The 26,448-nt window shown below is 40.0% G+C and overlaps 2 protein-coding genes, 1 long non-coding RNA gene and 1 other non-coding gene across 15 annotated transcripts in view; 2 read left to right on the forward strand and 2 right to left on the reverse strand.

Annotated features, from left to right (window-relative positions):
- afdna (afadin, adherens junction formation factor a) overlaps nt 1-6,143 on the forward strand; it is a 105,017-nt gene extending 98,874 nt beyond the window's left edge. For all 11 annotated transcript variants that reach the window (XM_038726405.1, XM_038726412.1, XM_038726410.1 and 8 more), the window contains 2 exons: nt 2,505-2,589; nt 4,220-6,143. In XM_038726405.1, the coding sequence (XP_038582333.1) occupies nt 2,505-2,589; nt 4,220-4,373 (239 nt within the window). In that variant the 3' untranslated portion in view covers nt 4,374-6,143. The remainder of the gene's footprint in view (nt 1-2,504; nt 2,590-4,219) is intronic.
- A 2,891-nt stretch (nt 6,144-9,034) lies between these two features.
- LOC119908614 lies at nt 9,035-11,026 on the reverse strand. Its single transcript, XR_005445313.1, has 3 exons — nt 10,792-11,026; nt 9,663-9,782; nt 9,035-9,432 (listed from the first exon to the last, which is right to left on the reverse strand). It is a non-coding gene; the product is annotated as an uncharacterized LOC119908614 (long non-coding RNA).
- A 226-nt stretch (nt 11,027-11,252) lies between these two features.
- trnal-cag lies at nt 11,253-11,335 on the forward strand. The gene has a single exon. It is a non-coding gene; the product is annotated as a tRNA-Leu (tRNA).
- A 365-nt stretch (nt 11,336-11,700) lies between these two features.
- On the reverse strand, nt 11,701-24,980 carry tdrd15 (tudor domain containing 15). 2 transcript variants are annotated; one of them, XM_038726418.1, is made up of 5 exons: nt 24,891-24,980; nt 23,958-24,027; nt 16,315-22,128; nt 15,818-15,984; nt 11,701-12,759 (listed from the first exon to the last, which is right to left on the reverse strand). In XM_038726418.1, the coding sequence occupies exons 2-5, from the start codon at nt 23,987-23,989 to the stop codon at nt 12,746-12,748; spliced, it is 6,027 nt and encodes a 2,008-aa protein (XP_038582346.1). In that variant the 5' UTR covers nt 23,990-24,027; nt 24,891-24,980; the 3' UTR covers nt 11,701-12,745. The 2 variants fall into 2 exon arrangements, with proteins under 2 accessions (XP_038582346.1, XP_038582347.1); XM_038726419.1 differs by lacking the exon at nt 24,891-24,980 and adding an exon at nt 24,514-24,720.
- Between the last annotated feature and the right edge of the window lie 1,468 nt (nt 24,981-26,448).

A 26,448-nucleotide genomic window follows, 5' to 3' on the forward strand; every position in this document is an offset into this window, starting at 1 on the left:
AACATTCACAACCTTTGAGAATCCACGAAAAGCCAGTGACCTCTTTTGTGAATCTGAAGAATTTTCAATCACTGTGCCAGAAGTGTAATTTTCCATCTCTTTTGGCTCCACAGAGGAATGTTTCTGGCCTTGAACAAGAGTTGTTTCTCTGTGGTTACTTTGTTCTCTGCCAGTTTGTGTTTATGTGGTTTGGGGATGAAGTGGGACCTGGCTTGATCCCATCCCAAACTATACTTCAGATCTCTCTCTGCTTTCGCGCAATAAAACCCAAAGAGGGGGGCCTAGGATCTGCCAGCTGGAAGAATCCATCTGGGTTCACACCCTGTCACTGTGTCTGCATCTGAACTGTACCAGCACAGCCCCCCCCCCCCTTCCATTTCATCTGAAACATCAGACCAACATGGATTTGGACTCCCAAGTTGTGTTTTTTTGAAACACAACCAAGTAGCGTTGAGACTAGATGTCCTAGGTTGTTATCTGCCGTCATTTGGTGGGATTCAACCGCTGTTTTCAATACTTAGCACAACAAGAGAGAGAGAACTCTACTGTTTGGATCCGGTGTTTTCTCCCAGCCTGCGGTGTCAAAGAATGTGCTGTGAAGAGAGTCTGCAGGTTTTTATTCTTAATTTAAACACACAACTCTGATTACCTCCTGCTCATTGGTTGAAGGCGTTAACCAGTGTAATGCCATGTTGTCACTAGAGGAAAATCTTGCAACTTTAAAAGGGATAAGGCTGGAATTATTCTGTATTTTTCTGTCAACAAATCCCATTAAAACCCTAAACCAAGAATATTAACAGCTTGGCAACACGTCGTCACTCAAACAAGAGCAAATAGCTTATTTGTTGGCGACTCTTTACATCTTTAAAAAACATTTGGCGCTAGAGTGAGGAGATACTGAGCCCCCAGGAACAGCACTTTGTGGTGGCCACACTCGGTATTGCAGGATGAGGTGACACTCACTGGCCCAAAAATTTTTCTTTTCTTCCATACAAAGCTGTTAAATTCTGATGATACAGAAGTAATTTGCACAGGCTTTTCTTTTAATTGGTTCAGTCCAATAAATGTCAAAACTTCTCAAAGAGCCGCATCAGCAAATTATTTTATCCCATTCACGTGAGCAGGGAACCAACAGGAAGTCAGTCAGCTCAGCCAGAGGAAGTCTCTCATGCACTTGCTCAGATCTGGCTCTACTTAACATACTCGATTTTTTGCAGCAAATATACTCAGCATGTCACTCAACAGTGAGGCTCACTGTAACAATGGAGCTCTAAGACACAGAAGATATCAGGCTTTACACACACACACACACACACACTTGATTGTTTTTGGTCTTTTCCTGTGATTTGTTGGCAATAAGAGAAATACTTCAGCCAGAGTTGTATTTAGGAGATTATATAACCCCAGCAGGGTGGAACTAATCGTTTTTCTTTCCTGCTGTAGTATTCGTTTGGAAATAAAAATCTGCAGACTTCTGGGTCACATAGTTGTGAAGATCTGGCTCCGGCTGTGTCTCTTTTTTTTTTTAACCTGGACGTTGCTGTGGTTTGTAAAGACACAGGGACACATGAGCCAACTGATTAACGTCTCCTTTGGGGTCAAAGGTCTGGGTCACCCTCCTCATGTCCGTTCCATGGGCTTTAACCCATATCAGCCAGGACATAAGTTTTTACTCTTAAATTGGCTGTTATATTTATGAATTTCCAGTTCAAATATTTGTATAATGTAAATACAGTTGCATTGAAGCTAACTACAGAGCTGGACTAGCAATCTTGGTTTACATGTCACCAGACCTAAGTAAGGATTTATTTCAGCAAGAAATGCTAAATACATGTATATGTCATAGGCAGACACATTTATAAAAGTGCTGATAAACTTAGCTGTGAGTTTTGAGGTGCCGCAGGTATTTTGTCAGCCATACCAAAATGGAAGAGGCACTAAAGTGGCACTAAATAACCCCAAAAGACGGGGCTCCTGATCATTAGCACGTAAGGTCAGACATGTTTGATGGTGACCTCGGCCACAGATCCCACCCACACTTCCACAGACCATTTTTGCTGCTTTGGAATGCCCCCTTAACAGCTTTTTAACGCTTCCTCTTCTCTCTGCTCGCTGCTGTAGTTAACTGAGATCTTGACTGTTTCTGCCTAATGTTTCTCCAGAACTCGTTCCCTCTCTTCCTTCCTTCTGCTCAGGCTGGTCTGTGGGAAAATGAAGTGATGTCGACTGGAGAAGCTGCTGGTTACTGGTGACCAGGGTCTCTGGTCAATAGTCGAAAACGGTTGTGGGAAAATAATACGTAGTTTTAAAAAAAGGTACCTGTGTTGATGGAAATGCCTGAAAGTCCCTCAAAGGTATGGGACTAATGGGAGACGGGTACCAGAGGTCCTGACAGCCGTCAACCAGCAGCTTCTATCTCAGATGTTTTGGGGTAATAAAAGCTGTATATGAACGATGTTGACTCATATCTCATATCTGCTGTGTGACTCCTAAACCTCGCACAGGATTTAACTCGTACACTGGAAACTCAGCAGGAGTTGTAGGATCAGGTGAAGTCTACAACGACCCACGAGACAAATGGACGAAGAGGTGAGATTTTTCTTTTTCTGTTCTCTGGTTTCTCATTTGAAGGACTAAACCTAAACATTCCAGGTTTTGTATAAGCTCCTCAGATAGTCCCATATCCCAAGTTGTGAAGTTGTTCTTCCGAATTCAGTGTGTGTTCATATCCTTTTAAGTATGAATGTGGGACAACATGGACGCTACTATAAAGATGTGTTGGATTAGCTTTATCACAGTGTATAAACAGTCATCTAGGTAACGCTACATGGACAGCAAACTAACCATTTTAACCTAATACCGTATTACAAATGATATGTTAGCAAAAAATCTATATGCAATATGTGATTTTGCACCATTAGTCAAAAGTTTCTTACTATCAACCATGTGTGTATTATGTCAGCAACTCATGTACCAAAATTTTCTGACTTTGAGTTGTTGTTCCGTCTTATGGGGCCTTTTCCCAGTCAGGAAGTAATTTTTACGGTTATTCCGATACCACATGAATGCACCATAAGCCTGCATAACTTGCAGCACCAGACATGTTTTTACTCACATGGCTTTACAGAGAAAGGTGTTTCCAAAAGTGTTGGTCAACAGCCGGATTTGGAGTCACACTCAAAATCAAAGTGGAAAACCACACTACACCAACTTTGATGTAATGTCCTTTAAACAAGTCAAAATGAGGCTCAGTAGTGTGTGTGGCCTCCACGTGCCTGTATGACCTCCCTACAACGTCTGGGCATGCTCCTGATGAGGTGGACAACTCCTGGACAGTCTGTGGTGCAACGTGGCGTTGGTGGATGGAGCGAGACATGATGTCCCAGATGTGCTCAGTGTGAACCTGCTTTCATCTGTGAAGAACACAGGGCGCCAGTGGCGAATTTACCAATCTTGGTGTTCTCTGGCAAATGGCAAACGTCCTGCACGGTGTTGGGCTGTAAGCACAACCCCCACCTGTGGACGTCGGGCCCTCATACCACCCTCATGGAGTCTGTTTCTGTCCGTTTGAGCGAACACATGCACATTTGTGGCCTGCTGGAGGTCATTTTGCAGGGCTCTGGCAGTGCTCCTCCTGCTCCTCCTTGCATAAAGGCGGAGGTAGCGGTCCTGCTGCTGGGTTGTTGCCCTCCTACGGCCTCCTCCACGTCTCCTGATGTACTGGCCTGTCTCCTGGTAGCGCCTCCGTGCTCTGGACATTACGCTGATAGACACAGCAAACCTTCTTGCCACAGCTCGCATCGATGTGCCATCCTGGATGAGCTGCACTACCTGAGCCACGTGTGTGGGTTGTAGACTCCGTCTCATGCTGCCACTAGAGTGAAAAAGTGTCCAAAACATCAGCCAGGAAGCACAGGAACTGAGAAGTGGTCTGTGGTCACCACCTGCAGAACCACTCCTTTAGTGGGGGTGTCTTGCTAATTGCCTATAATTTCCACCTGTTGTCTTTTCCATTTGCACAACAGCATGTGAAACTGATTGTCAATCAGTGTTGCTTCCTAAATGGACAGTTTGATTTCACAGGAGTGTGATTGACTTGGAGTTACATTGTGTTGTTTATTTTTTTGAGCAGTGTATATACTTTTTAATTTTTTTTTTTAAAGTAGTATGTTATACTATTAGTAATGTAGTTTCTAACCTCCTCCTGTGTATTTTGCAGTCAGGAGCAGGAGAACTCGATCCCCAGCGGCGCTCCGGAGAGTCTGACCTTCAAGGAGCGCCAGCGTCTCTTCTCTCAGGGGAAGGAGGTTTCCAACAAGGTCAAAGCTTCACGCAAACTCATGGAGCTGGAGAACGAGCTCAACACCAAGTAGACACCGAGCCTTTCACCATCCCAGCGACCGCCTTAACGATGACATCACCAAGGTGCTCCTGGGACAAAAGAAGAGAGTCGGCGCTCGCTTCCCTACCACTGACCGTCTCCTCCTGTTTGTGTTGTTCCCACCTTTTTTTTTTTTTATTTTAATCATTCAATAACTGGACCTTTTCGACGTAGCTATATCGTTGCAATAGGAGAGACATTTATGGCTTAAAATTTTCTTCCCCTCGTTAAGGTCTGTCAAAGATATATAATGATAAAGCACTGTAAAAAAGTTTTAATTGTATCTAGTGAGAATTTGAGAATCACATGACAAAGGGGGATATATTTTTTTTTTATAAAATGGTTCTTTGGGCAACGTAAGGAGAGGTTTATTCTCATTTTGTTTTTTTAAATAACTCACAAAAATATGAACAATTTTATGTTATTTTATGCTCTTTTTCTGCATCGTGTTATTTGAACACTTTAAATTTCTTCTTGCCAGCAGAAATGCCCACAGTTGAGCTCCAGACCAATCTTTTATTTTTATTTTATTATTTTTTAATTGAATCCTCAGTGAGTGGAAACACTGTTATTTTCATTCCGTAGCAAGAAGCATGGGGTTTTATTTTGTTTTATCTTTTGTGATGTTTTAGATAAACTCTGAAAGATTCTCCAGAGGAGGATCGTACAGTCCAGAGAAGGATCTTTAATTGCACAGCATTACTGTAAATATTTGGGTTCACAGCTGTCTCACTCTTTTACTACTGTAGAAACCTGCCAGGCTACTAAAAACTGCAAAACTAATGTGACTTAACCGCATTTTGGTGATAGAACAGGAACTTCTGCTAAAACTGGACCGCCTCCCCGCTGCTCCTCACTGTCAGTGCAGTTCAAAATGTTCCAAAATCTGAGTTAACTTTATTTTAAATCTAAAAGTCAAGTTGTGTGAGATTAATTTGACTGATTGAACCCTATATTCAAGCCAGAAAAAGGATTTATTTCACTCACAATGTGATTAATTAATGTTGGTTTTCAGAATAAAAGAAAAAGAAATTAAAACTACTCTTTAAGTCCTTGTTTGCTTTACAGATATTTATTTCAAACCTTGTGGGGGGGGGGGGACATACTTGCACAAAAACTTTTATTAATATGTATCTACAAACTGTTTTGAGAAGTGGATTACATTTGGGACCTCTCGTACTGTGGTGGTGATCTGTGTTCTGCATTAGAGACAGAAAAGTGCTCTGTTTTTACACCAGCTGTAGTTCGGGGAGATCCTGATGATGGTTTTTTTGTTTGTTTGTTTTTTTTAAGGACTGGAGTCAAGGTGACAGAATTGTGATTGTACAAATATATATACACAATTTCCATAATCACATTCACCACCACCGCTGCTGCTCTGCTGACATGGAAAAGGAACGCACTTCAAACCCCGGTGTGTCCCCCAGTTTAAAAAAAAAAACAAAAAAAAACAAAAAAAGATTTTTAAAATATAGTGATGTTTCAAATGTATCTCTCTTCTGCAGTTTGTTTGAGTGACTCCATCCTGTGTGTGGATTTATTTCATTTTGTCTCTCCAGGAGCCTCCACTAAAACAGATTCTACATGATGAGATAAGATGCTGTAATCAATAACCGACCTGTAAAAACACTACAGATGTGTCTCCTCGCCTCTCTACCCCCACAACTACTCCTTTTTAGGTTTGAAAATTAACTGAATCATTTAAATGGTTTCATGTTTAGCCTTTTGTAAATCATTAATAAATACAGATTTTTCAACAGTGCAGGCTGGATGTGTGGTCTTTTGTCATTGCAATAAAATACATTGATTGGCTCACTTTATAAGCAAGGCTAATTTGACGTTCATGGGTGCATTGATGTTTAAATGCAGAAGCTGTATAAACTATTTTAACCGTATTCAAAATTGTACTTAAAGTGCAAAAGTATTGGCAGCAAAAAGTACTTGAGGCGAGACACCACAGTCACACAAATCAACTTCAACTATTATTACGATACTTTCATAAAATTGGTGCCGACTAAAACCTTCCGCACATACAACAACCAAAAACCCTGGTTCACAGCGAAATTTGGGCAGCTTCGTCAGACCAAGGAGGAGGCCTTCAGAAGTGGGGACAGAGTCCTGTACAAGCAGGCCAGGAACACTGACTAAAGAGGTCAAAGCAGCAAAGAAATGCTATGCTGAAAAGCTAAAAAACAGCTTTGCAGCCAACGATCCTGCGTCAGTGTGGAGAGGCCTGTGCAAACTCACCAACTACAGGAGACCATCCCCAAACACTGCTGGTACTCAACAACTGGCAGATGAGCTGAATGGCTTTTATTGTAGGTTTGAAAAGCCCACAGTCACACCTCTCCCCACTCCAACACCATTCAAACAGTCACCTTCCCCCTCTGACACACTGCCACCCCACCCCCTGACCCCTCACCTGCACTCAAGATCTGTGAAGAGACGTGAGCCACCTCTTCCAAAGGCAGAAGATCAGGAAGCCTCCTGGCCCAGACGGTGTGTCTCCATCCTGCCTGAAAATCTGTGCATACCAGCTGGCCCCCATCTTCACACAGATCTTCAACAAATCACTGAAGCTGTGTGAAGTTCCCTCCTGCTTCAAACGCTCCACAATCATCCCGGTCCCCCAAAAACCCTCCATCTCTGACTAAATGACTACAGGCCTGTCGCCCTGACATCTGTAGTCATGAAGTACTTTGAAAGACTGGTGTTGGCCCACCTGAAGTACATTACAGGCCCCTTGCTGGACCCCCTGCAGGACCCCCTGCAGTTTGCCTACAGGGCTAACAGGTCTGTGGATGATGTCAACTTGGGTCTGCATCACATCCTGCAACACTTGAACTCTCAATGGACACATGCAAGGGATCCTGTTCGTGGACTTCATCTCAGCGTTCAACACCATCATCCTGGACATCCTCAGCACCAAACTCACCCAGCTCACTGTGCCAGCCTCCACCTGTCAGTGGATCACAACTTCCTGACTGACAGGAGTCTGCGGGTGAGACTGGGGAACATCACATCCAGCACTTGGACTATCAGCACTGGCGACCCCCAGGGGTGTGTGCTCTCCCCACTGCTCCCTCTACACCAAAGACTGCACATCAGGAGACCCATCTGTCAAACTCCAGGGCCCGTATTCATAAAGATTCTAAGAATCCTCTCAGAAAACTCTTAATTTAGCTTAAAAACTTTACGTAGGAGTCTTAGCTTAAGAGCGATCAGGGACTGATCTGAGAGCAACTCTGAGCAAGGAAAAGACAAAACTTTCATCTTAGTGAGGAGGCGGGGTTGACCCCGTTGCTATGTATGACACAATCTTTTGAAGACTGTGATTGGTTGGTTGTCCAAGAAGGAAAAAGAGTGATTTTAAGTATAGGTTCTACTCTAAGCCTTCACTTTGGAAATTACATCCCTAATATTTCCTATTTGACCATTTGTATATAAATCCTGTTTTTTATTTACCATGCTGTTAATTTCCTATAAGTTATTTGATATGGCATTCCTGCGCTGTGTCGGAGATGTTAGCGCGTCTCTAATAAAATCAGTCGCAAACATGATCCCTGCACGATCTAATCTATAGCGTCTGATTAATTCACTGTCATCCATTGTCTGCAACACATTTCTTCTCCCTCTTCGTCTTTCTGCCATTTTCTCCTCTATTAAAGAAACTCTTAAGCCTCTTAAAAGTCCTCGTCCGTGCTCCTAACAATTTTGACATTAAGACCTCTTTTAAGGGTTAAGATGCTTTCTGAATTACGTTTTTCTTTAGCAGGATTTTTTCTTCTAATTGTAAGAGTAAACGCCCACATTTCTAAGAATTTTGTCACTAGGAGCTACTCTTTGCATTAAGATTTTTTATGAATACGGGCCCTGAAGTTTGCTGACGACATAACGGTCATCGGCCTCATCTGGGACGGTGACGAGTCGGCCTACAGACGGGAGGTCGATCAGCTGGCTCTCTGGTGCGGTCAGATCAACCTGGAGCTCAGTCAGACTGTGGAGATGACCTTGGACCTTTCAGGAGGATATGCTACCTGTGGTTCTATTGCATTAGCTAACCTTCAACAGCAGTTTTTCTTAAAATGACATTACCTGTACCCACACTTTAAAAACAAATGTTTAGTCTCAACAAAAAAAATTAAGGCAACAGTTTCCATTAATCTATTTGAGTTATGACAACTTCTGTTGAAATTATATTGAACAAACAAACTATATTGAGTTAGGGGAATTAGCTTTTCCTCTACAATCAAAGACAATTTCTAGTACAACTTACTTAATTGTTGATAGCTTAAAGACAAGTGTTTAATTTGAATACTCATACAATTTAGTTGCTCCAACTAGATTTTCTTCTTATTTAAAAGTCATATTTACTTAATTACCATAATCATGAATGCAGGATTTAAGCTAAAATCCAATGTAAAAATTAAGTTGTTCCGAATAGATTTTCTTTTGTTGTTTAAAAAAAAAAAAAAAAAAAAATCTGTAAAATATTAACTCCACAAATTAAATATTTTGTAAAACCATTAAATTTTTTAAAAACTACAGTAACAAAGTTCCTACCGTTCCAAGTGCTCATTAAAAAATAACTTTCAATGCCCACCAACCTTCCCAGAACCTGCAGCATTTTACAGTTGCACACAAAAAGGGATATGTATTTCTTTAAACATCATCTTTATTTTGGCAACTTGACAGAGAAGCAATCTCAATTTTGTATCCTCTTTAGTTGACATCCAATTACAAAACAGTGTAATCTGAATAATATCGGAAATTGCTCTGACACAAGTGGAATCTTTAGAAAACACTGTTCTTAAGAAATTACTTTTGCACTGGCTTTCAGTCCATCGAGGTAAAGAAAGAGCTTCTAAAAAACTTAAAAAGTTTCATAAGTAAAACAAAGCACTTTGGGATATGCTTTCACTCCAGGACTTTCATTCTCCACTCCACCACAATAGCTGTTGTCTTGTGGTCAGCTACGGGGGTGGACCGGTCACAGATGATGCCAAATTTTATCACTTGGCTTTCCAGGCTGGCCTCAAACTCTTTGTGTCCTTGTAAAGCAAATGTAAACATAGGTTACTGTGTTAGTGATGATGAATTGGAACATTACTGCTCAGAATGATACAGAATGAATATGAATATCTTCTCCAGACAACAACTCTTTTGTTTTGTAATAAACCCCATCAGAAAATACCCTGTACTGACCAAGACAGAAAAAACGAAACACCACTACTACTTTTATCTCTCTATAAAAATAAAAATTGAAATAAATGTTACTCACCATAAAATGTCCTTTAAATCAAGCTTCTTCAGTCTACAAGTCCACTAACACAGTCTTACTGTCTGAATTTGTCTAAGCATGTTAAGTGTGTAGACGTGGGTAAGTGAGGGAAGTTGAAATCTTGAAGTCAAGGTGGAGAAAAATTAAGTTATCAAACCAATTTTATTAAGTTACTGGAACTTGAATTTTGTTGTAAACCCATCAACAATGAAATTTGAGTTAACATTACCAGCAAAATTAAGTTGATGTAATTACCAACATTATTATTTAAACACAACTCATAAAAATAAAGTTTGCAACTTAGAAGGTTTATCTAAATCAATAAATTAGAATTTTTATCTTGCAGCCATGCAAGCACCACCAAAGTGGTGGTGACAGGTCCCCTGAATTAGTTTTTATAGTGCAGAGTCATTTTCCTCACCCTTCAAAGCAGTTAGAGCATCATAATTTTACACCACACTGTTTCTTAAGTCTTATAGCAAGACATTTAAAAAAAAAAATTGTTTATTGTTCTCATTTTATCTGTAAAAATGTGGGGGTAAAATAACCGTCACACATATGACTGCATATTTTAAATAAATCCATGAAAAAAAACAATATTTTGATACTGTTCTGTGATACTGTCCATTCGGTATCACAATAAAACCAAAAAATTCATGAGTCTTATCAATGTGCTGGAAAGTGGATTTGTGTAATATGCAAGTTGTGCATATTTAATGAGAAAACACCTAATTTGCGTATTAAAATGAATTACAAATAAAAAAAAAATAAAAATTGTAATTCTGTGAGCAACCAGCTTGTAAAGTTTCATTGTGATATGACTTAATTTGGGGATAAAAAGCCTATTTGACTCATTAAGAATCCAATAATACAAGTGGTAACGTACTTTGTTGTATTTGGTCAAGAGGAAACTAATTTGTTAATTAGATCCACCTTGACCAGTTGGTGAATTCTGCAACATTAGATATTTCTCAACTGGCCAGAGTGTCTAACACGCTGAATAGCTTTAGTTTTTGCTGCTAAATGAAACAAGTGGGTGACCCGGTGGGGTTCAAGAGGTTTCGGTTTCATACGTTCAAGGTTAAGTTTTAGTGACATCTAGCGGTGAGGGTTGAGAAAACAGGATTACCTTCATGATCCGCTTTCCCCGTGTTTCTGCTGGGGTCAGTGAAGAAGGAACCGCCACCAGGTTTCTTCTGCTCTTCCTGTTTGTATCACTTAATTTAGATGCAAGTTACTTTCTGACAGCGTCAGCTATCTTAGACCACTCTATTTTACTCCCTAGCTAAACAACCAAGAGATTATCTCCGGGTTTACCCAGTTCACGTCGTTGTTCTTGCAATTTTTTGTGTTTCAGTGTAAAAAACAAATGTGTTTATCTCTGCCCGATGAGAAAAATGGCGTCGGTTGCCACGCAACAGACAGAAACGTTAGTAAGTGATGTTGGATTGAGTATTTGAGATTTTCTAACATTAGATATTTCTCAGGTTAGTAAATGATGTTGGATTGAGTATTTGAGATTTTCCAACATGTCTCAAGTTCGTGGGGGGAAGAAATTTGTCCAACGGTCGCCCTTCTGACGTCTATAACGTCAGGATGGCCGAGCGGTCTAAGGCGCTGCGTTCAGGTCGCAGTCTCCTCTGGAGGCGTGGGTTCGAATCCCACTTCTGACATTGACTTTTCTCCTGAAAACACTTATGCCACACAACTATCATCTCAACTGACTTCAATTTCTCACTGACAAATTCACTGGTAATCATCTACAATGACATAACACAATACATTTTGTGAATCTTTTCCCCACATTATTTTGTTTTGACTAGTTTTCTTGGGCCTTTTTCACAACTGATGCTTTATGAGAAACAGTTTTGGTTTCATTTGTTATGAAAAATACAACTATGTTTATGTTGGTAAGCTGTCTGCATCAAGACAAGAGCTGAAATACAGTGCACTTTGTATTAAAATCACCTCAGCCAAGCTCATATTTAGGTGGTGTGATTTGTGATCCCTCCATTCACAGAAAAAAAAACACAGCAAGAAACATCTTGTGTTGTATATTTTTTTCATAACAAGTAACACCAATTTGGGTTTATCCCTGGTTTGACAGCCATTACTGCGCCTCACATACAGTAAAGTTCCTTCCTCATTCACAGAGCACACAAGTAAAACTCTAATGTAAACAGACACCACTTAAAACTGGTTGAATGATTGGGGATACATAGTGTCCAACAGCTGTGCCAGATCCAGGTCTTGAACAATCAATCCTGACTCAACAGCGCACTCTAGTGGTGGAGCAAGAACTGGAATTTCTGTAGGGGCCATTCAAGACTTCAGTTTTCCCCCACAACCCAAATAAACCTGTCCCACACCTATATCATGAGAACAAAATAAGTATTGGTGAGGATTTAATTTTGCACCTGAACAGGCACATTGCACTAATTGTAAAAATTTCAAACTGTTACAATTACGAGTTAGTAGCTTGGTCAAAATTCACAAAGTAGACCTAATTTAAAATTAATTTAACAAAATCTTTGTATGGCTACTTCATTGTTTATTTCACCTCATTAAATAAACACTGTAGGTCTTACTGTCCAAATTCGTTTTTAAACAAAGCACTGAACAGAATGGAAAAATGTATGTACCTTATTAATGCAAAGACCCTGTACAAAGAGAGCAAGTAATTTGAATCATAATAAAATTATATTAACTGTAAAATTAACTCATTAAAACTCATTTCTCATGCTCCTTGGGAAAATAACAAGGTGCCGCTGATGTAACAAATCTTCAAAAAAAGTCACTCAAACCAAGTCAAAAAAACTAAATAAATCAGTTTCACCATAACTAAATACAAGTATGTTTATAAAGTAACAAAGTAAGGTAGCACTGCTAATTTTAAGTGTAATAAATCACTTTTATGTGACTGTTTCTGGAGCACCTCTCACACTCAAAGTACTGAGACTGAAACGTTTAGCCAAAACATCCAAGAAGCAGCATCTCACTTGGATTAATCCAAAGGTGGGTAATAAGGAACCGCTGCTGGGCCTCGGCACTCATTTTAGAGACAATATACAACCAGGCTGCCTTCACATCAGAAAACCTGCAACAAAAGAGAACACGGTAGGTGAAGGTGAAGACCTGGAGAAAGGAAGTGTTACCAACATGTACGTATGTTGTCTATGGTTGTTTGTATAAGATACAAGTTATTGTGTAACAGTCTCATTTTTTCTTTTTGTTGTGTATGTTAATAAAAATTAATGCAATGCTTTTCAGTAACCATTTGATGGCCGCACTAGCCGCCAAACACAGAGACAAGAGCACATGGTCGTAACTATTTATTTTCTGGTTTTAGCACATTATACACAAAACAAAATAAATTGGACACAGATTTTAGTTTCATAAACAGTTTTATTAGCCATTTAGGTGCACACGTTAAAGGTCTTTGTCAATTAAATTGCTAGAACTAGCAGTTTAATTAGCAATTTAATTGGGGGCCTCTGGTTGGTCTGCAAAAGGACTTCCAGCTGAATTACATCAGTTCAAATAGTAAGGACGGACTGCATCATGTCCCCCCTGCATCATAAGTTTTATTTTTTCTTTGACATCATTTTAGTGTTTACCCTTAATTAATATTTGGTAGCATTGTCTTGACATGTTTTGTAGTTAGTTTCTATATTATGTCTTCGTCTATTCCCCTTTGTGTCAGAATGGCCTGATCAGTCACTATATAAAGTCTCAGTCTCGTTAGGTTCATTTAGTTCTGTTGTTCAGTTTGTTAAATTAATGTAGCCCGAATAATGTTCTGTCTACTTGACGTCATTTATGGGCCCAGAACTTTATTGTATATTTTGTAAATCAGTTGTTTTGCTTATTTTTGGTAGCTTTTTTTGGAAACTTTATTTCTGACTCCTCATGCCTGTCAGTTGACAAACCACCTCTTTTATGTTGGATGTCTTCCCATCAGCACGTGAATGTACCACCCTGGTATGAATGTACGTTTACAAAAAGTAAAAATTAACAACTAAATATTCAGTATGAAAGCCAATTCCAAATTTTTAAACTAATGTTAGCCAGTGGTTAGTAAACAGTGGCAGCAAACTGCAGTAATCAAAATAGTAGGGCTGAAATGATTTATCGAGTAATTTTCTTCATTTAATCCATGTAACTACATAGTGCACTGTTTTACACGGACAATTATTACTGTCGCACATCGCGTTTACGCTTCGAGTAAAGAAATTATGATGGTGCTGTTTGCAAAGTAGAGGAAGAGAGAGAAAATAATGAGGGATGAAGAACAGAATGGCCAGAAAAACACACAAAGTGTGCGAAGTATGAGATGATTTCAAGCTACAAGAAAAACAATTCTGTACCAACTACACTGCCGTTTAATGGAAAATCTGTATTAACTTTAAGCCCGAGAAAATTATTTACGAAGCTACATCAATTTAATAAAACATTTTATTATAATACATTCATATTCAACACACTATAGCTTTGGGAGTGTTTGTACTTTGATAAGATAAAATTAATCAAGGACGTTTTAACACTATTTGAGGAAATATTCAATGCTGTCCCCTAGAAGATTTTGAGCACTAAACGCTTAATTTCCTGCATTCCAGAGACATTTTCTGCACCAATTTCTGGTAGAATTGTCTTTATATTTGTCTTTCTAAAGTGATTCAGTTTTTTTTTTAGCTTAAACTTTTTTGAACAATGCACGTTTGTTTCTTTTATCTTTAAATTGCATTGCATGTTTTCTTATTGTGCAAATAAACCTTTCTCAAAGTTTTTACATTATTTTTTTTTTTTTTTTTACAGTTCTTGTTGCAAGCCATTTTCCAGAACACATTTAACAAATGCTTTAAAAAAAAAGTGGGAGACATGTCCCCAGTATGAATGACACCTATAAAATGAATACAATATTTGTGCATTAAGAACTCTTAAGGGGTGAAATCAAAAATACAAACAAACTGTGTGGTATGAGTTGTTGCAATTAGTTACAACTTGGCTAGATAAGGTAAAGTACATATAATATAATGTGCAAATTGCTTCAGTGATTATTCATCCTGTTCTGTTTTTCTAAAGCACCTAAAGGCTGCTTGAAATAGTATTATATAGTATTGGCTTGAAAGCAGCGGGGATAAGGAGTTGGGCTCTGGTTTGTTTTTCCCTCGTTCCCGTGATCGGCGCATCTGGGTGATGTAAGTTTAATGTGCGTTAGTTTGATGTTTCCATTCACATAACGTTAGTGGCACAACGCCGACACACAGACACGGTCCTCATCTCATACACCCCTGTCTCTAAGTTGCTGTAACATTCACTTACCAGTAACCTTCAGCAGGTCTTCCAGCTCTGCTGTTCCATTAGCGCTCGCCACAGTGTGACTGGCTCGCAAGCCGATCAGCTTGTTGTGCTAACCTCAGAGTGTAAGGCTAAACACTGACGTAAACAGTAACCTGTACGGCCGTATAACATCAGTCACACCAAATGGAGTATATTATGAAGTCTCACACACAAAGTATTCATTTATGACGTTCCGGCATTAATTAAATCCTATGAAAGGACAAGAAAAAAAAATTAAGACCTTGGAAAACAAAATTTAAGGCCTTATTTTTAGAATATGAAATTTAAGACTTTTTTAAAATACTTTTAAGACCCCGTGGCTACCCTGGTTACAGTCTGTCCACCATAAAACGAAACTTACAGCCTACAGCAACAGCATGACGGAAATGTTCAGCATCTGATCAGAAAGCACCCGGTCTTGTCCACGGAGCAGACCCCAAACAAGGTAACAGCAACTTATTAACATCTTACATAAAATCATGATTGATTGTTGAGCTGAAGGCTAGCAAAAGGTAAGCCGCAATGCTCAGCTGAAAATGTATAAATGTGCGTTTGTTGTTGTTGTTGTTGTTGTTCACGCCTGGCTGGGATGTGTGTTTGGGTTGTAACGTCACAGTCTTCCCGGTACTGCGGGGGGGGGGCTCCAAGCAATAGTATTTATTATACGATTCCTTGATGAAACGATGACATAATCTGTAGTTTACTCGATTACTAGTATTTCGTTAGCTGCGTCCCTACAAAATCCACTTTCACCTGATGGCAATACACAATATAGTAAAAGAGTAAATGTTCTGTTGTTGGTGTTCTCTTCTTACATTGACCAGATTGTGGCACATCGCTGAGTGGCATCTTCCCCTTTGCTTCATCAGTAGACTCAACAGTAAGATCTGACTTCCCGTAAGAGCCTTCATCTTCCTGGCCACACTCTTCCTCACTGTCATGGCTATGAGGAGCTGCATTACAAAGTTTCTGCTGCTGGAACCTGAATGCATCAGAAATACATGTACAAACAATACAAACCATGTATTTAGCTTGAAAATTTTTGAAACATTTTCCTTCCTGCCCATTGTGACTTTTGATGATTTTCCTTAGTTTTAACTACATTTTAATCAGATTTTCTTATTCAAAATTATACATTTCCAGATTTTTTAAAACAATTACTACTAATGAATTCAATCTACACTGCTTCACTTGTCTAGAAGTAGTGAATAGAATAGTATAGAATTTAAATTGTAAAGATCTGAAGGCCCGGCTAAAAGTTGCTTCAACAAAACCGTATTCAAGAGATAAATTCAAAGTGACAGGAGCATACCTCAGTTCTAGCACAATGTCTATGTACTTGGCATGTCCAGCATCCACCAGCTTCTCGGCAACATGGACGCCATCAGCCAGAATGTCCACCTTCCAGTGTGTGTTTGACACAAACTCTCTGAAGAAGATCTCAAGGTTCTTTTGGTACAAACACTGCTGGAAGAAGAACGCTGCTTCATCGGTCCACTGTCCATCCACTCCGACTGGCTTCACCCCTCTCAGGATGCAGGGGTATGTCACTTTTGGGAGGTTCATTATCTCCTCTGGAAGCCTCTTCAGCTTAGAGCAGTCTTCGTATGGCATATATTCATAAAGGCCATAATCCACAAGGTTTAGGACCGCTGTGGTGTCGGCGTGTACGATTTCGGCCCTGCACCACTTGTTCTGCGTGTCTGATTTCAACAGGCAGCAGGTACCAGGGACGAGGTGGGCTTCAGGAAGAGGAGACATCGGCCCAGGGAGGTCGTCCATCATCATTGACACCTTGTTCATGACTAGATGCAAGTCCTCCAGAACAACGCAAAACTCAACGGGAGTCGTCACTGCAGAAGCAAAGCCAGAATATGCTTTGTCTATATCAATAGGAGCAACAAGAAGTTGCTGAGGAGGGCTTGTTTCCAAGTTGAATATTCCGTCTGCTTTCTCATTTCGGGTTTCAGCAGGTGACGACATCAACTCCTCATTCTGTTGCAGTGAAGTTGTGATTTGACGAATGAGGAATAGTCCATTTATGACTATTTCAACCATCCAAAGTTGATCAGCTTCTGAATAACACACAAACACCAGCTTGACTTCTTTGCCTATCATTGGTTTGAGAGTTTCATGCCACAATTTGTATGCACCCTCTACCTCACTGAACCCAAGGCAGTTCATCTTACACAAAACGGCAAGGTTGGGGATTTTTGTCAGGTCTCTACACTGTCGTCGGATTGAGCCACTTGGAATTTCTTCTGTAATTCCATGATCCACAAACAGGACCTGGCATTTTCCCCGGCCTACATGTTGAACAACTGCCCGGTGCCACTGCTTGTCCTTGTGTAGCTGAACTAAGCACTTGAGGCCTTGTTTGACATCCTCTTCAGCCACCATCTCGCATTTGTATAGGTCAGCTATGCGACTTTCCAATGCAACAAGTAGGTCACTTGTCTTATTTAGTCTGATGTAAAAATAGCTGTTACTCAGGACCGACAGAACTGTGCCATTCTCCGTGTCTCCAGCTTGAATAGTCGGAGGTTTGACTGCATCTGCACAATCACGCTTCGCTTTGACAGAGGATTTAACTAGTTTCCTTTGATTCTTCTTAGAATTAACCATGTTTCTTATGGGTGTTCTTCTATGGCGCAAGCAGGTTACTACCTTCAGTTTGGGTGACCGTGTGGCAGCTGGTTGTTTCAGCAAGTTTTCACGATCAAAAGTAGGTATATTCTTTTCAGATTTAGTGATTTCATTCTCACTCAGTCCTTTTCTCACGTCGTTCTGTTCACAGGGTCTCACTTTCTCTTCTATTACAGGTGAACTTGCAGGAGCCTCCTCTTCCTTTTCAGTTTCAGTGCTACTCTCAACAGCTGCTTCAACTGCTGCTGGAAGACCAACGGTTCCATCAAGAATCTCAACCTTAACTACCCATTGATTTCCACATGGACGGACAAAATCAACCATGAGAGGCTTCTCCATTACAGCATCCGTGAATGAAGCATCATTTTTGTATGTCCTTGGGTCAAGCAGTGAGCAGGATACACAAAATCTTGGCTGAGGGAGATATTCCTTTGGTATGGAGTAGATCTTCTCCTTCTTCACAACTGTTGAGTTGCCATAGTCCACAAACTCAACTTTGAAACAGGAACTTCCTTCATAGTCCTTCACAGCAGAACGATAAAGACCGCCATCTTCCTCATATTCTGCCAGAACAAGGTCATCGATTCTCAAAGATGTGGCGGTCTTCAAAGAATCTCTCAACGTACTTGAGTTGAGATCTTCACCCATTTTTAAGATGGCAGGTTCATCCTCTGACAGCTGAAGGAAAAAACTTAAGACTGAGTCGATGTGTGAGACAAAACACAATGCCCTGAAACCTGCGCTCACTTTCATGTCAGGCAAACACGAAAGCTGAGGAACATCCGTTTCCTTTGTATATTGTGGTTGTTCGGACTTTGTTTTTGTATCACGGCAGTCTTTTTGTTGTTTAACTGGAGAGCTTTTCTGAATCTTTAGAGGGACACAGCTCTTTGTATTGTCATCATTTTGTTGTTTCACTTTTGTGTTCTTGTTGTGGGCTTTCCCACTTTCCCAGTTTTTTGTGTAGTCTTTCTTTTTGCAGGGTGCTCTCCCAACCGTAGTGCCTCTATGGGCATTCAATGTGGGAGAAATTGAAGACGCCATTCGCCTTTTATGTTGATGACTCATGCACTTGAGTGAAGCCTTTGGGTTTCTTCTTTGGGAAGTTTTGCATTTTGTCTTTGTGCTACTAATGTCAAAGCTCACAACTGTCTTTGGTTTAGGTGAAAGACTGAGAATGAGCTCCTTTACCTTCTCATTGATGTTAACATCTCCATCAAACAGTTCAACACCAAATGAACCATCTTCGGTCTTTTCCACTATGATGGCTCTCACTTGCTTGTTGAGGATTGTGCCATCAAGCCATTCATTGACATCTGCATAGAGATCCTCCTTGGACACTGAAGCAAGACTGCACCTCACAGCCTGCATGGGTGTGTACAACAAATCAGAGTCTCTAGGGATAAACATGACCTGGGTTTTCTCCGATATGTTTACGTTTCCAAAATCCACAAAAAACACACCAAGATGCAGAGGTGACTCAACAGGATGTGCCAAGCCTCTGTACCATTTGCCATCAAAGTATTTTGCCAGGCACAGCTTCCTCAAAACAGCTCTTGTACTGGCTTTCATCATTTTCTCACTCTCCTCTGAGATTTTCTTTTCAAGTTCTTCTATGATTTCACTGTTTCTCTCAAGCTGGCAGTAGACCTCCCACTGACTGCTAACATGAGTAATAAATACTTGTTCTTCCTTTCCAGGACTTAGATCATATGACGAGTAAACAAAAGACTCAGGAAACATCGTTGACAGTTGCTTTGTTGAGAGTGTCACTTCTCTTGCCAGGCCCTTTTCCAAGAGCAAATCTGTTATGCTCTGTTGGGTTTGGGTTTTGTAGAGGTCCACAACATTGCACAGGCCTTTGTTTTTCACATTCCACTGGGAGACAACTTTACATCTCAGACCACCTGTGTTGCAGAGGACAAAATCTTTCAGCAAGTTGCACACCTCCGGACTCCATTTCCCACAGTTCTTGGGGTCAGCAGGCTCAATCAGGTTGTAAAGGCTGCACCTGAAAGCCTGTCCTTCCAAATAAACATATTCTGGCATTACTGCCTGAAGATTGTGCTCCTTTATTTGGATGGTATAGCCATAGTCAACCAACATCACTCTGGCAAGACTTTTCTGTTTTTCTATGATGACCCCCCTGTACCATCTTCCATCTTGAGGTGACTTGGCGACACAACATGAATCACCAGACTGGTGGGGGACAGTATGAGTCGAGTAATATTGCTGAACTTCAGCCATCAGTTCCTCCAAAGCTGGAATTTTATCTAGAGGCTGGCACCAGAACTCTGATGGAGAGCTGATGTACGAGCAACACACAGCAAACTCGCACCCAGGCTTGATGCTTAATTCTTTGAAGATAACAGGAGGTTGGGCCTTGTTTATTTCTTTTTTGCACATTTTCTCTTCCTCCAATTGCTCTGCATTCCCATTGATGTCTGATGTCAAACTATATCTTGGGCACCTTGTTGTTTCTGACATATCTTTGTTATTTTGCACCACAGGCTGTATGGGAATGTTGTTCCAGTAGTCAGCTTGTTTGGAAGAGATCAGGAGCTTGGAGATACTTTGATTGTTGTCACTTCCGATCTCATAGAGATCAACAACAAATTTGTTTTTTCTCATCTGGACAACATTGACAAGTAGGGCTTTGTTTGACACGGCTCTTTTGAAAAAGTCAGAGGCATTACTGGTCCACACTTCATCCAATGGAAACACATTAACAAGAGTACAACAGAATGCAAATGCTGATTTGCTGGCAAATGTCTCGGGTATCTTCTTGATTAACATGTATGGCACTTTCTCAATGTTTCCAAAATCGATAAAAAAAACTTCCGCTCCATGTACAAGAGTGTCTGTCACTACACCCCTGTAGAAATGCATGTCTTCCTCATAAACTGCACAGCACATCGTCCCAAGCTCAGGATTCAACAGTACGTCTTCATCCAGCTTCACTTGACTGAAGTGATCTGCCATTTTTGTCATCATTTCTTCAAACTCATCATTGCGTTTTTGTGTTCTGATCCAGAAATGGTTTGGATTCTGGACATGCTCAACATAGCCCACAAAGACAGAGTCTACCGTCACCTCTTCTGCTTCCACTGTTTTACCCAATTCTTCGCCCATGATTGTCTCGTATTTTAAATACCCACACCGAGGTGACACTTGTTCTGTCTCAACCTTTGTTCTTGGATGCTCTAGAATGGGCTCTGGTGCCTTCACACGGTTATCTTCAGCACCTATTACTGTGATAGAGTACAGATGCTGTCCTTCGTCAAAACTTCTGATCTCTACATCTAACAATCTTCCAAGCAAGCCTGCCTTGAGAAAACTCAACTGCTGGGTTTTGACCGACTCATCTTGATCATTCAGGGAAGACAGCGAGCATGGAAATGCCATGATGGGTGGTGAATAGAAATCAGGTGTCAACCTGTGGACATTTTCAACTTTGACAGATTCAAAGAATCCGTAATCAATGAACAGAACTCTAACTTGAGAGTTGACTGGGAGAAACTGCACAAAGCCTCTATGCCATTTCCCATCTTTGCCTTTAACTGCACACAGCAAACCCAGGTTTTCTGGAGTCTCCTGATTGTGTTCTTTGGTTCTGTGCTCACAAACTGCAGCCAGCTTCTGTGACATTTCCCAAAGATCTGTGTCCATACAGATCCTCTGACAGTAAAACAGCCCAGGTTTGACAGCAGCCGTCACACGCACTTTAACACGTGTCCCACAACTCAATCTAGGCCCACAGAAGGACAGAATGTCTTCGTATCCCTGCAAACCAGGCGGACTGAAGCTAAATTCTTGTCCCCTCGGCTTTTCTATGAGTAAGTCAGGTACTGGCTCTAAGTTTTGTTTGAGCGGCACCTCTGTGAGCATCTCAACCAAGAGGAGGAAAGTATCTGTGTCCACATGTCTCCCAAACCCATGTCTAACAAGGTCGATGTTGATGTCAGAGGCTTCTAATAATAGCACTTTGTGGGGCAGGAAAGCTTGGATGTAACCTGTGACATTTCTTCCGATCAGGTTTGAGAAGTACCCCTCCACTACAGAATGAGAACAATCTTGAAGCAGCAGTACATTCGCAAGAAAGCCGCAAACTATCTTGGGAGGCAGGATGAACAGCTCGTTTGAACAGGAAGATATGTGGCTGATGTCGACACTCAAGACATTACCGTGATCTATGAGGTAAACATCAAACAAGTCCTCTTTTCGGTTTTGAACTCTTCCCCTGTACCAGCGAGCTGAAGTCAAATCTTCTACAAGGCAAAACTCTCCGACATCGACTACAGCTTTAGTCTTAGGTATGTTCTGTATTTCTCCTTGCAAGATGGTATAATCAAGTTCACATATGGTATGGTACTGTCCCTGGAAGTGTATCAGAGTTGCTTCTGGGTTCCAGTCCAGGTGAGTTAACCTGAGGTCCACTGGCCAAAGGGCGTATGGTACAGATGGACCAGAATTCAGAGACCTGAAAATTTATGTGACTTATATTATAAGATTCAAAAACTGTTAATTATTTGGTGAGTTTATGACTTCATTCACTAAAGTACCAAAGGCTGTCATTGCACGCCATGGAATTATTTCAGAGACTAGTAGGTAAAGAAAAAGGAAATCCATACTCCCCCATTTACCAGTCCCTCTATAATTAACTACAGCTGCAATGATTAAGTTGTCAGCCATTAACAAGATGTCTATGAAGATTCTCAGTCATCCAGGTCATAGTTATCCAACAAAGGTCAAAATGAAGGGCAACTGGACTTGGTTGAAGATACTGGAAGACGTTTCGTCCCTTATCCAAAGGACTTCTTCAGTTCTGACTGACTGGCAGGGAAACTCATCTATTTAACCCCAGTGGGGTCGTTGGCCCGGGTCATCGATACCGCTGGTTCGTTAGTGTTCCTTGTTGCTGTGACGACAGTCGTTAAGACTACCTGTGGCCAAGACTGAACGACCATCGTTGGTATCTTCACCTGAGGCCAATAGGTTACGTTTGTTGAGTTTCCTGGGAAGTGATGAAAGGACAGCATTGTAAGTGGGGGATAAGTGGTGGCGTAGACCCCCCCCCTGTTCAATGACGGCTTCTCGACCCTGGTGTAGATGGCTTCCTTGACACCTCTTTCAAACCATCCATCTTCTCTGTCTAAAATGTGCACCTGGTGGTCCTCAAACGAGTGTCCTCTGTCCTTCAGATGTAAGTAGACTGCAGAGTCTTGACCTGAGGAGTTGGCCCTTCTGTGTTGAGCCATGCGTTTGTGTAGTGGTTGTTTAGTCTCCCCAATATACAGGTCTGTGCATTCCTCACTGCATTGGACCGCATACACTAGATTGCTTTTCTTGTGTTTGGGTGTGCGGTCTTTGGGGTGGACCAGCATCTGTCTTAGTGTGTTCTTGGGTTTAAAAAACACAGGGATGTTATGTTTGTTAAAAATCCTCCTGAGTTTCTCTGATACTCCAGACACGTATGGAATCACAATGTTGTTGCGTTTGACCTTCTTTTCCTCCTCCCCTGTAGTTTTGTTCTTCTTGGATTTTGTGGCTGTCTTCACAAACGATGGTCGTTCAGTCTTGGCCACAGGTAGTCTTAACGACTGTAACGACTGTCGTCACAGCAACAAGGAACACTAACGAACCAGCGGTATCGATGACCCGGGATAACGACCCCACTGAGGTTAAATAGATGAGTTTCCCTGCCAGTCAGTCAGAACTGAAGAAGTCCTTTGGATAAGGGACGAAACGTCTTCCAGTAGCTTCAACCAAGTCCAGTTGCCCTTCATTTTAACCTTCGTTGGTCAACCATTAAATTAATCCCCAATTATTGATAACCGATTTGAATAATTTACGCTATAGTGAGTAGTACATTGAGATTTTAAACCCTCATGAATCAACTATGATCATTTTGCTTTATCACTATGCACAATTATTACCTTATTAATAATTACCTAAAGCATTATTGTGGAAGTTTTGTTAAATAGTGTCGCTTTCATCCAGCTTGTCTAATTAAATATTTCACATAAAAATGCTTGGATGGAAACATGGCTCTGGGATTCCCCGTTGCATTACAAATTTTAGAAAAGGGAATCAAGCATCCTTCTACATTAATTAACAGTTTTGAACTGCTTCTTCATTATATTAGGTCGGCCTACACAACGCTTTTAGAAATAAACATTGAAATAAATCTTAGTAAATTTAGCTGTGAACTTCTAAACCTGTCACTGAAAGAAAAAAAAAATCTGATGCATTACAGTATAAATAAGAACATATCAGCATCACTTCACTTTGCCAGTTTGTTTTACTTACTTTTGATGTTCGGAGCTCAACACTGACTGCATGGCAGCAGCATCAGTAGTGGTCCTCTCCTAAACAGAATCTGAACAATAAAATTTGTAGATAATTAAACGTACTTTAATATAATAGAAAATAAAAAAGACAAGAACAAAACCAGCACTGCTGTTTACAGCATGTAATTAAGCATTTTACACATTTTGTATTTTAAGGCACATGCATAAATAAACTGAGGTCAAATATTAACCAGGATTAGGTCTTATAGAAGTCCACCATAAAGAAGAGCACATCTGGTCAAAGATAACATTGGTGCTTTGTTTTTCAGATTTTATTTTGGCTATCTTTAGCATCTAACAAATCTGTTGTGGATCTGGCAGTTAACTTTAGTAGATTGGATTAGATTAGATTGTAGTCATCCAATTATCCATTAACAATAATACATATCCAAAGCATTAAAGGAAGTTCTGTTTTATGTATCTTGGTAGATGGGCTGAGTTTAAATGCCATGAAATTTAAAAACACAAATGTGCAGCTAGCTTAGATCTGCGAGTTGATGATTTTAGCAACCTACCGTTAGCTACCGTAGCTTTCTGCAATTTAAACCGCATACTGCTGAACCAAAAATCTGATTTCAAATGAAGAAATATGGCAAACTTTCGTTTCCCTTAACCAGCATTGGTACAAGAACGTGTCCGGACTAAACAAACGTGACTCCGCCGACTTTCTCATGGCGGTTCAAGTTCACATTCAGCGGCAGTAAAACTAGCAAAGAGGTAACGTCCTTAAATATGCTAACACTAAACGATGCTAAAGCTAACTTCACATTTCGGCCTAAATGGCAGCGTCCATCACGGTCGATTCTATCTGAATTTACCCTCAGAGACTAGAAAGTTGGTGTTAGTAAGTTGGTGACATACTTTTGACTAAAGTTCCGTTAGTGTTTCCTACCTTTTGTGTCGCTTCATGTGTGCAACCTGTCAAGTTACTCGGGATGCTGCTAGTACCACGTGTCTGATCTCACTTCCGCGTTCTCCTCCAGGACCTCTAAGGTTAAGACACTATCTGGGTTTATTAGCAACTGGAGGTTAAATCTCAATGATGTGAATATCGGCAGTCTACTTGGAAATGATCTACAATAGAAACATGATCATTTCCAGCCCATTTCCAATTTATTCCTTTTAAGGCTTAAGCTAAATTTACAATTGAGTTAACTTGACTTTGTTTTATGTAGAGCTAGACACAGATGTGGATAAAGTATTCAGATTCTTTACAAGAGTAAAAGTACTAATTACTCAAGGTAAAAATTCTCTTTTACAACTAAAAGTACTGCATTGGAAATGTAACTTAAGTAATAAAAGTATGGATGAAGGCTATTATTATTACTCATTCATTAATATAAAAGCAGGATTTTACTGTTGTAGTAGTTTGTTGAGGTTGAACTATTTTGTATCAGACTGCAATTTTCATTATGGATTAATCCTCTGATTATATTTTTCTTAATCGATTTTAAAAATATTGTCACAATTGTGCAGAGCACAAAGTGACACCTTCACAATGCTTGTTTTGTCATTCTAAACCTGAAAAATATTAATGATACATTAATGAATCATAGGAAAATGAGAAAATCTTCATATTTGGGAAGCTGGAACCATGAACAATGACTTAGACGATTATCAAAATAGTTGACAATTGAATTTATGTCGATCAACTAGTGTACTAGTTGTACTTGTATTAACCGTTGAATAAAATATAGTGAAGTAAAAAGTACAATATTTCCCTATAGGATGTAGTGGAGTAGAAGTAGAAAGTGTCATGGTAAGAAAATACTCAAGTAAAGTACAAATATCTCAAATTTGTACTTAAGTGTACTTGAGTAAATATAGTTACTGTCCAGCACTTCCTAGAACCCCCTAATATATAGTAAAACAAGACTCATGATATACAACATGCTAAATTAATTTGTAATGAATACAAACACCACAATAAAGATGCATCTAAAGTAAATATTTTAAAGTGAAAATGTTGTGAAAATGATAGATTGTTTTGAATAGTCTGGTGTAGTGCTGAAACGTTTAGTCATTTAAATGATTAGTGGATCCACAGAAGATTAATTGGCAACAAGTTTTGTTTAAATCGTTCATTAAGCAAAACTGCCAAACATGATCTACTTCCAGAAGCTTACTTGTGACAAATGTTTATATTTTTTAATTTTACTTAAGGCTGTTGTCTTACAAAACAAATAATTCATAATGTGATTTCTTCATAATGTCATCTTTGGCTTTAGGAAATGTAACTGTAATAGGCTCCACTATTTTCTCACAGTCTCTGTTTCTTTTCCTTTACATAAGCAGGTAAAAGTCTTGTGGAGTTTAAAATTAACTAATTGACTAATATCTGTATCCAGATGCATATACAGGTATTTGAGTTTTAAAAACTAAGTAAAGTGAAAGCAAACTGAACAGTTCTGTCTAAAACCTCTGCTGGTTTTTCATGAATATATAACTTG

The sequence above is a fragment of the Micropterus salmoides genome, unplaced genomic scaffold (assembly GCF_014851395.1).
Source record: "Micropterus salmoides isolate LMB-PRFRI ecotype aquatic unplaced genomic scaffold, ASM1485139v1 Ms_hic_scaffold_18, whole genome shotgun sequence".
Classification (NCBI taxonomy): domain Eukaryota; kingdom Metazoa; phylum Chordata; class Actinopteri; order Centrarchiformes; family Centrarchidae; genus Micropterus; species Micropterus salmoides.